This window comes from Neovison vison, chromosome 1 (genome assembly GCF_020171115.1).
Source record: "Neovison vison isolate M4711 chromosome 1, ASM_NN_V1, whole genome shotgun sequence".
Taxonomy (NCBI): Eukaryota; Metazoa; Chordata; class Mammalia; order Carnivora; family Mustelidae; genus Neogale; species Neogale vison.
Genome location: NC_058091.1, coordinates 218,049,007 through 218,059,751, shown reverse-complemented (window position 1 = coordinate 218,059,751; position 10,745 = coordinate 218,049,007). Strand labels below are relative to the sequence as shown.

General features: G+C 44.3%; 1 protein-coding gene across 2 annotated transcripts in view; it reads right to left on the bottom strand.

Moving 5' to 3' along the window:
* Nucleotides 1-6,534: 6,534 nt before the first annotated feature.
* The window catches only part of ZNF366 (zinc finger protein 366), a 67,722-nt gene continuing 63,511 nt past the window's right edge, over nucleotides 6,535-10,745 (bottom strand). For both annotated transcript variants that reach the window (XM_044267391.1, XM_044267399.1), the window contains exon 5: nucleotides 6,535-10,648. In XM_044267391.1, the coding sequence (XP_044123326.1) occupies nucleotides 10,095-10,648 (554 nt within the window). In that variant the 3' untranslated portion in view covers nucleotides 6,535-10,094. The remainder of the gene's footprint in view (nucleotides 10,649-10,745) is intronic.

The window sequence follows — 10,745 nt, the reverse complement described above, 5'->3', positions numbered from 1 at the left end:
AGCTCTTCCACAACACAGGGAGGTGGGGGAAGGAGTTTCTGCATTCACCAGCTGTCCCACTCAGCTCCTCCTTATGGAGCAGGGGTCTGGGGTGGGGAAACCGGCACCCCAGCCTGGCCCCTCACCCAGAGGTCTGCACAGAGCTAAGGACATGAGACTTGCCATTTGGCTGTCAACCTCACTGAGCTGATCTCCCACCACACTGGAGCTGGGTAGATGGGATGGGTGCAGCCATGTCTTTTTCTCTCCCTACTGAGTTTCTTTAGGTGTGGTTGAATAAATATTACTTAAATTATTGTAAGCCCTTTCTGGTCCCTCTTCGGAGATTTTTGTATGATTGTCTCTGCTACTTTTAATAGTTTAATAGATGTCTCTCTGGGGTTGAGGTTTCAGTGAGATCCTCACAGGACCATTCTGGAAGCTCCTCCTTCTCTGTAGAGTTTAACCTTCATGGAAAGATGTATATTTCTGAACAGCATCATTTTGTGCAGGTCCCTTTGCAGGATCTTTCTTGTAACCTCATGTATCGATCTCATACCCTTCTTACAGTATCCCAAGGAGAAGCAGAGATAGCCGTCAAATCCAGTGTCTGGTTGGCCTAAAAACTTGGAGATGATGTGGTGGTGGGCAAGCCCTTTGCTCAGGGAGTTAACAGTCCAAATAAGGCAAAGGATTTGATTAGATAAACCTGAGATCAAAAGTAAAGTGTCCCCTCGGGAAGATAAGGGGATTAACATCGTGGAGGCCTGCGGAGCTTTCGGAAAGACGGAAAGATGAGCGCTTTGAGATCCACAAAATCATCTGTGTCTAGGATAGGGGCTTAGAGTGACTTCTGAGGGGATTAGACCCTTTCGGTGGTGCCTACTTCCTAGAGATGCAGCATTATTCTAAATGATGTTTATGAAAGGTCCCCTGAGAGGCTGGCATTGTAATGATCTCTTTCTAAGTCTCTGCCTAACCTTGCTTTGATTTTTGCTTTTTCTTCCTTTAAAGACTCTACTATCACTGGGGATTTCATATTCCTTTTATTTTCAGCTGGTTTTTCAGAAGAGGCAGTTGACTCAATGCTCTGGGTCTACAGTCTTGCAAAACCATGGCTGAGGATTTTAAACATTAGCCTGATTTGAGAAGCAAAGCTATTTTCTTTGCTCGGCTTGCGACAGGTTGGAAGGGAAGCTGTCCTTCAACAAAGGCAAATGACACAGCTATCATTGCAAGTCCGGAATGATTAATAGATTTTGCCTCATCCATCCCCTCTTCTGACAGAAGTTGGGGAACAGTTTCATTATTACTACTTTCTGGAAGAAGAAACAAAATTATTTGCCAGTTTGCTTGAAATGATGAATTGCTGAATTTAGAGAAGTATCTTTATAATCCTTTTAGATGTCTCTTAATGCATCTCTTCAGTTTCCTTCCAAAGACCATTCGTTTATTAAGATGTACCCAGTTTGCAATGCCTATTGCAAACATCGGTTTAAAATGATTCTTCAGGTGGGATGCCAGAAACTTTAATGACCCCCTTCACAATGCTTCTGTATTCTCAGGCTTGTCCTTCCAAGCTCCCTCCTGTCCCCCCTTCTCTGCCCAAGGGCATTCAGAATAACAAAGATTTCTGGCTGGACAATGTTTGGGTCAAGTTCAGAGAGTGTTCTTGTGTTTCTTTCATCATCTAATGAGGATGGGGGGGCAGGGTGTGCTGTGGTCAGAAGAAGCACGTCGTAGGGAGGAAGGGCAAACTAAGATCTTTGGATTCAAAGACTGGGGCTCCTTCACTTTCTCTTACATAAAAATTGTATTCATCCCACACTTCCTACTGCAAATCACTTATGTACGACGTGACAATGCGGCAGATACACAAGGACTTTTCCCACATCGCACTACAAACACAGCCCCCCTCTCTGGGGATCCTAAGAGAAACTTTTGGGCTTCCACTTCCCTTCCATTTGTTTGAAGGATCAAGAGAACACAGTTCCATTTTCAACAAAAATTAAAAAGGAAAATCATGAAAAGAACCAGCCTCCTCTTTTTTTTCTCTCTTAATATATTGTTGCATCCAGGGAAGAGGAAGCAGTGAGCGCCACTGATACTGGGTCCCCTGGGACCCTATAAGGGTCACTCCCCAGCTCTCAAATGAACGTGTCTTCCTCCACTTGCATAGCAAGTTTGTAATGGGCTTGGAAGTTACTTTTGGCTCAGCTCTGCTGTGCAAAACTATGAAATGCCGCAGCGTTTCATGATTCAGGCTGTGTTCACACCTGGGTTTTCACAAGGAAGACAGTTTTCAGTTTGAAGGCTTTGTGGAGTTTGAAAAAACCATTAGCCATGCTCCTGCCAGCCTCCATAGTCCTTGCTAGGAACCGTGCATTCCTTAAGGATAGGAACCAATTCCTTCCACATGTTTTTGTGTTTTACTTTTTCTTCAGGTGTTGACTGTGGTGCTGTTGGGCCAATTCAGTTGGGGACTTAAAATATGACAACATCTCATTTGTCCTGCATTGTTGCTGAAGAATATGTGCACTGGATAAAAATTTCCTGATGACGGTACTCTTGCCCTTTGAAGAGCTTCAAAGGAAAATGTTATTTGGAGGGCATCTAGTTAATAAACAGGCAAGTTCATTGTTATTAACATGCATTATTTTACTGGCTGCATCAGAGATGTCCTCAGGGCCTACAGAGACCAAAGGGACTTTTTGCAGCCTCACTTACCGTCTTGGAGTTCTAGCGTCTTTCCTTAGTTTTCGGATTTCTGACCGTGTGCTCATTTGTCCTCACTTCCACCATTCCTTCCCAGGCTCTGCATCTGAAAAGCTTCACTGATTTCTTTGGTCCTGACTATTTATTTCATCAGAACTGTAACCCAGAGCAAACCCCAAGAAACCAGATGGGCTTAATTCTACCTACATTACTTGGTAAGTATGCTCTCTTGCCAACTGAGTGAAGAGAATGGGTTTTAGGATAGCTCTGAGACTCTGATTCATCCTTTCTATCATTATGTGAGGAGATGGACTTTGTATTAAGTGGCATTTTATTTTGTATTTAGAAAAATATACATTTTTGTTATTATGACAATTAGTCTTCAATAGAACAAATCAATTTGACCCCCAAAAGAGCTTTTGAACCATTCACTTATAACTCTTCCTTGCTACCTCCTTAATCAAGGCCGATGTTATTTCTCACAGGCTATTAAAACTGCTTCTTAGTCGTCTCCCAACATGATCCTGGCTTCCTTCTAATCTGTCCTCCACACTCAGCCAGAATGAGCTTTAGAACATGTGAATCTCATCATTTCAGCCCCCTTGCTCAGTGTCTTTTCATGCCAGCCTTTCCTTACATCACTCTCTTGTTCCTGCTGTGTGCGACCACAGTGTCTTCTCTCCTTGGCCATGTTCCCTATACCATAGCCCTTTGCACATGCTGTCTGCTCTGTCTGGAATGCCCTTTCCCTGGCTTTCCCCATGGCTGGCTCCTTATATTCTTTTTATTTTTTTTTTCAAAGATTTTATTTATTTGACAGAGAGACAGAGATCACAAGTAGACAGAGAGGCAGGTGGGGGAGTAGAGAAAGCCGGCTCCCCGCTGAGCAGAGAGCCCCATGTGGGGCTCGATCCCAGGACCCTGAGATCATGACCTGAGCCGAAGGCAGGGGCTTAACCCACTGAGCCACCCAGGCACCCCAGCCTCCTTATATTCTAGAGTTCCCAAATTAAATGTCACTTTTTCAGACCACTCTAATTAAAGTAGGTATTCACTATTATTTAGGGTGGATGGACATAGGCGAATGAACAGAAGAATGAAAATCTTTGTATCACATGTTAACATTCACCAGGTAGCATGCCCTATGGAGGAGACATTAAAAAACCAGACAGACAATGACATTGCTAGTTGAATTCAGCCCTTATCAACAACCACCCCAGTGCTAAAATAAACAAAAAAACCCCCACATATGAATGAAGTAGCCACAGTGATAGATATGCACCTAACAACATAAAGTACATTTACCAAGTCTGATCTAACCCTTATCACTACTGAATATCCAACTTGCCAGCCACAAAACTGATGCTGATCTTCCAATATGGCACCATTGTTCAGGAAGATCAATTGATCAATTAGTGAGACATTGACTGTATTGAGGCCTTTCCATCTTGAAGAATCAGTGTTTTTTTTTCATCATAGGAACAGACCCATACTTCCAAAGGTAGAGACAGGAATCTGCCCCTCCCACCACCCTGGTCAATACTGATAGTAACACACTATTAGATTTCTCATTTCTGTAACTCTGGGTTATGCAGGGTTAGAAATTCTCATCCTCAAAAAGGAATACCCTTTCACCTGTGGATTTAGCAAGGGTACCTTTGCATTAGAAGCTACAGTTACCGTCTAGGCATTTTTTGTTCCTTGTTTCCAGAGACCAGCAAACAAGGAATGGAGTCACCATTCTGGCAGAGGTAATGAACCCAATCATCAGGAGGTAGAAGGCTGTGATTACAAAATGCGTCATGGAGGAATACATATGGAACCCAGGTCACCCAAATGGGTTTCTTTTGGTACTTCCTTTCCTACTTGTGACTACAAATGAACAAGAACAGCAACCTCATTCTGAAAAGGCCATATGTCTTCATCCAATTGGACTGCTATAACACAGTATCACAGACGAGGTAGTTAAGCAATAAACACTTATTTCTCAGAGTTCTGGAGGTTGGAAATTGTAAGATTAAGGTGTTGGAAGGTTCTGTATCTGGTTAAGGATCAGCTTTGTGGTTTGCCTTCTTGCGGTGTCTTCAAGTGGTAGAGAAAGAGAGAACTCTTGGTTTCCTCCTCTTCTTGTAAGGGCACTAATCCCATCAGGAGCAGCTTCCAAGTTTATGACTTCTTCTAAATCTAATTATTTCCCAAAGGCTTACCTCCAAATACCATCATACCAGTGATCAGGGCTTCAACATATAAATTTGGGGTGGGAGGACACAAACTTGTAATCTATAGCAACTTGGTGGTCAAGGCTCAGACCCCTTGGGAATGAGACTCTGGGTCACACTACTTTTAAAGCCACTGAAACTAGTGGAGGTGGTATCTGATGGTGACAATGATCCAGACAGGTAATGGAGGAAGAAGAAGTATCAGCTGTGTCTCCTAGACTAATGACAACAGTGAGGGCTAAAGTTTATCCTACTCATCTTCCTCTTCTAAGTTTTCCTTCAGAAAGAGAAGCCCACTGGTATCCCTGAGGAGATATTCCATGAATGCACATGGACGAGTGTACTGGAGTAATGCAAGGGGTAGACTGTAGTAGACACAGGGATGAGGCAAGCAGTGTGTCTCCAAGGAAGGGCTTGTATGGAGCTGTTGGTCAGTAGACAGCCTCTAGCCACTGGCTCCTTCAGGGTCTGTCCCTGCTACAGAGTCACACTGTCTGAGGCTGTGCCCTTTCCAGGGCAGCCCATACCTCATAAATGAGCAAGAAGGCTGTGCAAAGCCCTGAGCATCTCTACCCAACATGGCACAACTCTGATGGCCAGTCATGGCTGTGAGCCATCTGCTATGTTGAGTGAGCCTTTGTCAGGCCTGTATCACAGCTTGTCCTCTCTCTTTACTCAGCCTTCTCTCCTCCCCTTTCTTTTCACCAGGGCTAATCCCTGGTAAACATCTTGCACCCAGATTTGTCTCATCATCTACTTCCAAAGAAACCAACCCGGTACAGGCTTTGGAGGCAAGTTGTTTGGAGCTACTTATTTCACTCTGCTGAACCTCCATTTCTTCATCAGTAAAATGGAAATAACAACATTTGTCTCTCAGGGTTGTGTGAGGTTTGAATAAAATCAAGTGTGTGATCACCTGGCACCATGAATGGCATAGAACAGTGTATGATGTTTAAAAGTGAAGCACTCTCAGAATTGGGGACTTTCCTGGCCAACACAGCTTTGTAGGCTGAGAAGAAGAGCTGAGTGTTCTGTCTTCTGGCCACTTTGCTGGAGACAGTTAACGGTGAATTATTACACAGCTGCACCATGAGCCAGGCACTTTTCAGGTGTCTTGCACAATTGACTCAGTTAACCTACAAACAACTTGGTGAGGAAGGTTCCTAATCCCATTTTACAGGTGAGGAAACAGAGGCACAGAGAGGTTCACAAACTGGTCAAAGATTGCAAGAGAGCTGGGCTTTGAACCCAGGAAGCTGACACCAGAATTGGTGCTCATGTCCAGTATGGTACATGGCCTTTTGGTTCAACTTTATCCTACAAAGAACTTGACACAGAGGAAGGCCATCTTGTTGCTCACTTCCTGCTTCCTCATAACACCCTTCTAGAGCTAGTTTTTCTGAATGGGAAAGAAAAAGAGGATGAGGAAGGTGTCATCCCTCCTGCAGATTGTCTGAGGTTCATGAATCCTTTCTGAAGCCTTGAGACAGGGAGACTCCAAAATCTGTATATCCCTGGGGTTGAAGCTCCAAAAGGAACCACTCTGGCAAAAGGGATAAGGGCAGGAGTGAGACACTGATAATCGTAGCTTCCTTGCAAAATTTCAGGTATGTGCAAATAATTGACTCAGCCTTTTCAACATGTCTTTATTTGCTTAAATTAACAAAATATAGGTTACATGCTATTTTCAGGTAAACTGCTTTTTCACTGAAGCAGAAAGCGATATTCACAACTTGGGGTACTACATACTTGGAGTTTTAGTATTTAAATAGCAAGCCAGAGCTCTGTACAAAATCAACATTTGGTGTAATATTGTCCAAATATGTGAAGGATTTTTAAATGTTAGCTCTGTTACATTTTGTTCTAGCAAAGCAAAGATCAAGATTCAAAATGCAATGTTAATATTTTATTAAATGCCTTTCGGGCTTAATAAATACAGTATGCACATTGGACTTTCTCACGCAGCTACTCATATACAAATATTCCAGTTACCCTTGTGGGGTTATGAACGATCAGCCTCAGTCTAATGGCCAATGGGGAGTCAATTTTTTTTTTTTTAAAGAAAGAATGGAAGGAATTAGAAGGCAAAAACGGGGAGGTAATCATAGGCCTGAAGAAAAAGGATAAAAGAAAAATATGCCACTTGGCTAGTCAGTTGGCTGTTTCAGAGTGACAGCGGTTAAAATCCTGGAGAGCGTTCGGTAGTGACCTATTTTCAGAGTGTCACAAGAAGGCGAATGTTATGCTGCCCTTGCCCTTAGAGAGCTGATAGCCTTGGATGGTTTTACCCTGAATTCTCTCGGGATGATCCCCATGTGCTGTCCTTCAGGTTTGCATTCTTATTCATTAGCCCAGTAGGCAAGGTTGGCCAAACCTTCCCTTCACTCTGCACTTGTGCATGGGTGTTCATAGAATTCAGCACCCCAACTGGGATACTTTTGAGAGTTGAGGTGATGCTCTTAGTAATTATCCTGGGGCAGAGTTATAAACCAGGGTTGGTCCAGGCAAATCAGGATTTTGGTCACTCAATATCATACAAAACCAAGATTTAGCCTTAATTCTTACAAAGTCAGTGTATATTTACCATCGGGCTAGATCTAATTAAGTCTCTCATACCCAGAGTCAAGAACTAAAAACAGGCTTTATAATATACTTCCTCACACTTTTTAAATTACTTTTCTTAGACATCTTTTTTCTCCCTCAAAATGAAATTTTACTTGGAAGGCTAACATGAGAAACAGATGAAATGTGAGCCACTTTGAGTGCAATGGGTGTGGGAGCTGAGAGTGTCTCCTTCTCCCCTAGCAGCTTTGGAGGGGCCTAAGAGAGACCTCTGGCTCCTTGATCCAGTTTGGAAACCACCATTCTAGACCATACTCTCTCCATCTCAACATAAACTTGATCCTCGAACATTCTCACATGATTCATTTGGTTGGAAAAGACTAGAGTTTGGTAATCTAGATTTCCTGGTTCTGGCAAGGCATACCCAGAGCACCATGGAAGTCTGTCTTCAATTACTATAGGCTACTGAGAGAATGAACTTGTGACAGGACACTGAGAGTTGGAGGCCTCACAGACCATGTTGCCAGCCTCCTGCATGATTTTACCAGAGGCACTAATGAGCTATATTAATAATGAACAGAAGGCAAGCCATGCCTCTGAGGACTTGGTACATTTTCCCGGCATAGAATTAGTTTGTACCCACAGAAACCCACACTATTCCCTTCAGCATCCCTTTGTGGGAGCCTGACCTCAGGAGATGAGTGGGTAGGAAACCCAAACAGCTTTGGCACTTTGCGGTGGTGGTGAGGTTGAAAAGAAAGAGCTTTAGGCAAGGGGGCAGGGGAAATGTGTCAGGGATTGACAAAGCGCAAGTGAGGGCAGGGGTGGGGGGTGGGGATGATTAGAAGTGATGAGGCTCAGGGGGAACACTTGGCCAAGAGAAAAAGCTGGCATCCAGCCATCAGAGATGGGCCAGGTCTTCTCAAGGAATGTACTGGAACTTTAGGAGGAGAGAAAGCAACACAACAGTACCTAGCTCTATCAGTAAGAGTTGAAACTACTAACCAAGAGGCAGTTTTTACTTAGACAGTACCAGAGGGTTACTGCTTATGGTCAGTCTGCGATGTCCCTTGACCCCTGCTTTACCTGGCAGCCGTGCCTAAGGAAAGCCTACAGCTGGGTTCGACCCACCCAGGACAGTCATTGCCACCTACTAGAATCATGATTCAAGCATCTAGGGAGAGATAATGAGTCACTGTAGGTTGGCTATGTATTTTTAAACATATTAGGTGACCATAAACATCACAGGCATCATCTTCTAATAAAAAGAGTGTGTGTTTCTACAGTGTGTGTGTGTGCGCGCGCATGCGCGTGCGCGCACGTACGCGCATGCACACATACGTGTGTCTGTGTCCTTGTGAGGCTCTTCCAGATCAGGTAAGAAGCCCTAAGCTAGCAGTATGATTTCAAGGTCTCCTGCTCTGTATTTTAATGAGTCTGAAGCCAGAAACACATATTTATGGAGCCCAAAGGAGGGGTCTTGGGAATCACCCTATTAGCCCAGTAGGTCTTTCTCAATCTTCCTGCACAGAAGAATCATTTGGGGAAGACTTTTAGAAAAGACCATAGCTGGGGATCCAGTCTAGGCCAAACTAAATCAGAATCTCAGAGGTTGAGGCCTCAGCATTGATATATATATTTGAAGTTCCCCTAGATGATTCTAACGTGCTGGCAGCATTGAGAACACAATCCAGCATCTCCCTTAGCAGTAATGAGCTGATGGCTATTCTGACAGTCTAAATAAGCAGCACTTAGATGGCTAGGCTTCCTCCCCACACCCCTAGTTCCAGTGCTGAGGAGAAATCCAGTGCTCCTAAGGCAACAACTTCTGCAGTTACTTTATGGGGCCTAGGGCCTCAGAGCAAGATCTCCAGGAGGGAGCTCTACTCAGGACACAAGAGGTTAGCCTGCAGGTGCTGACCACTTTGGGGGCCCCTGAAAATATGCTCCAAATGCCACATCTAATGAAGTGAGCTGATGCCAAATGAGGCAGACTCAGGCAGGAATCTAAGTACTGCTGGTTTTCCATTAGCTAAAATTCGTATTTTCTTGAACTTTCTCTCTTATATCTGCACCAATTACTTGAGAATATCCTCTTCAATACCTCACTCTCCTTGTCGTCTCTGGTATGTTGGCTTATTTAATAAAGGTGATTTTCATATATACAACTACTAACATTTTTATCTATCTAGAAAAAGATTATTACTTCCACACATTCAACTAAATCATCATTAATAAGGTAACATATCAAGCACCATATTTTTGCAACTAAAAGGAAATTTACCATGTATTGCATATTAGTCAAAGGAAAATAGAATTTCTGAAAAGCACCTCAGCATCAGCTTGCAATTAGGTATCTAGAATATGGACAGTCTATTATAGTGGAGTTGTGTAAAATAGCACTGAAGAGGACCCTGCATGGGTGTTAGAAACCAAGGGCCCAGGGAAAGACCTGAGAAGCATTTACATGACTGAGGATAAACCCCCAGTCATGTAGTCTTGAGCCATTTGTAAAGATTTGCACCATTCGCCGATCTCCAGCAAATGACAGCTCATGCAGAAAGTTATATTTGAGCTGCCTAGTTCTCATTTTCCAAATGCAATTTTAAAACTGTCCACTTAGATACCTAAAAGCACTGCTTGTTTTTCCATTTTCCTCTCCAGTAATTCTTTTAAACTCTCATCTCGGTGCTTGAAGTACAAGTAATCAGAAAAGGAGGGCCCCCGCCGGGCACTCTGCAGAGCCCTGAGGCGGAGACACTCTTCTCTCCCGGCCAATTCTCTCTCCTGGCTGCCCTCTGCCCCGAGGCTGTCCTTGCTCCTCTCCTGGTGCTCTCCTTTTGGCTTGTCCTCCTCAGCCTCGGCCTCCTCCTCCTCCTCCTCGCAGGTGTCCTTGAGTGCCCTGGGAGCCTGCTCGGGCTGCGTGGGTAGATTGTGGGGTGTGCAGGGCTGCCTGCTCTGGGGGGCCAGACCTGGGCTGTCTCCTCCCACCTCACAGCCGGTGTCCTCCTCCTCTTCCTCATGGCAGGAGCTGCCCCGGGCGCTCTCCCCATCTGACTGGAACACTGGCCCCTTCAGCCCACGCTTCTGGGAAAGGTCAAAGGGCTCCTCCTGCTCCAGACTCCTGAGTACTCCCGCTGTCTGGGCCAGGGCAATTCTCCCCCTTCCAAAACCTGTAATAAAAAGTAATATTCAGGCCCCAGGAAAAGCTGTGAAAATGGGTCATTGCATGGTACCCAGGGCCATTTAGTATAGTTTGATTTTACATTT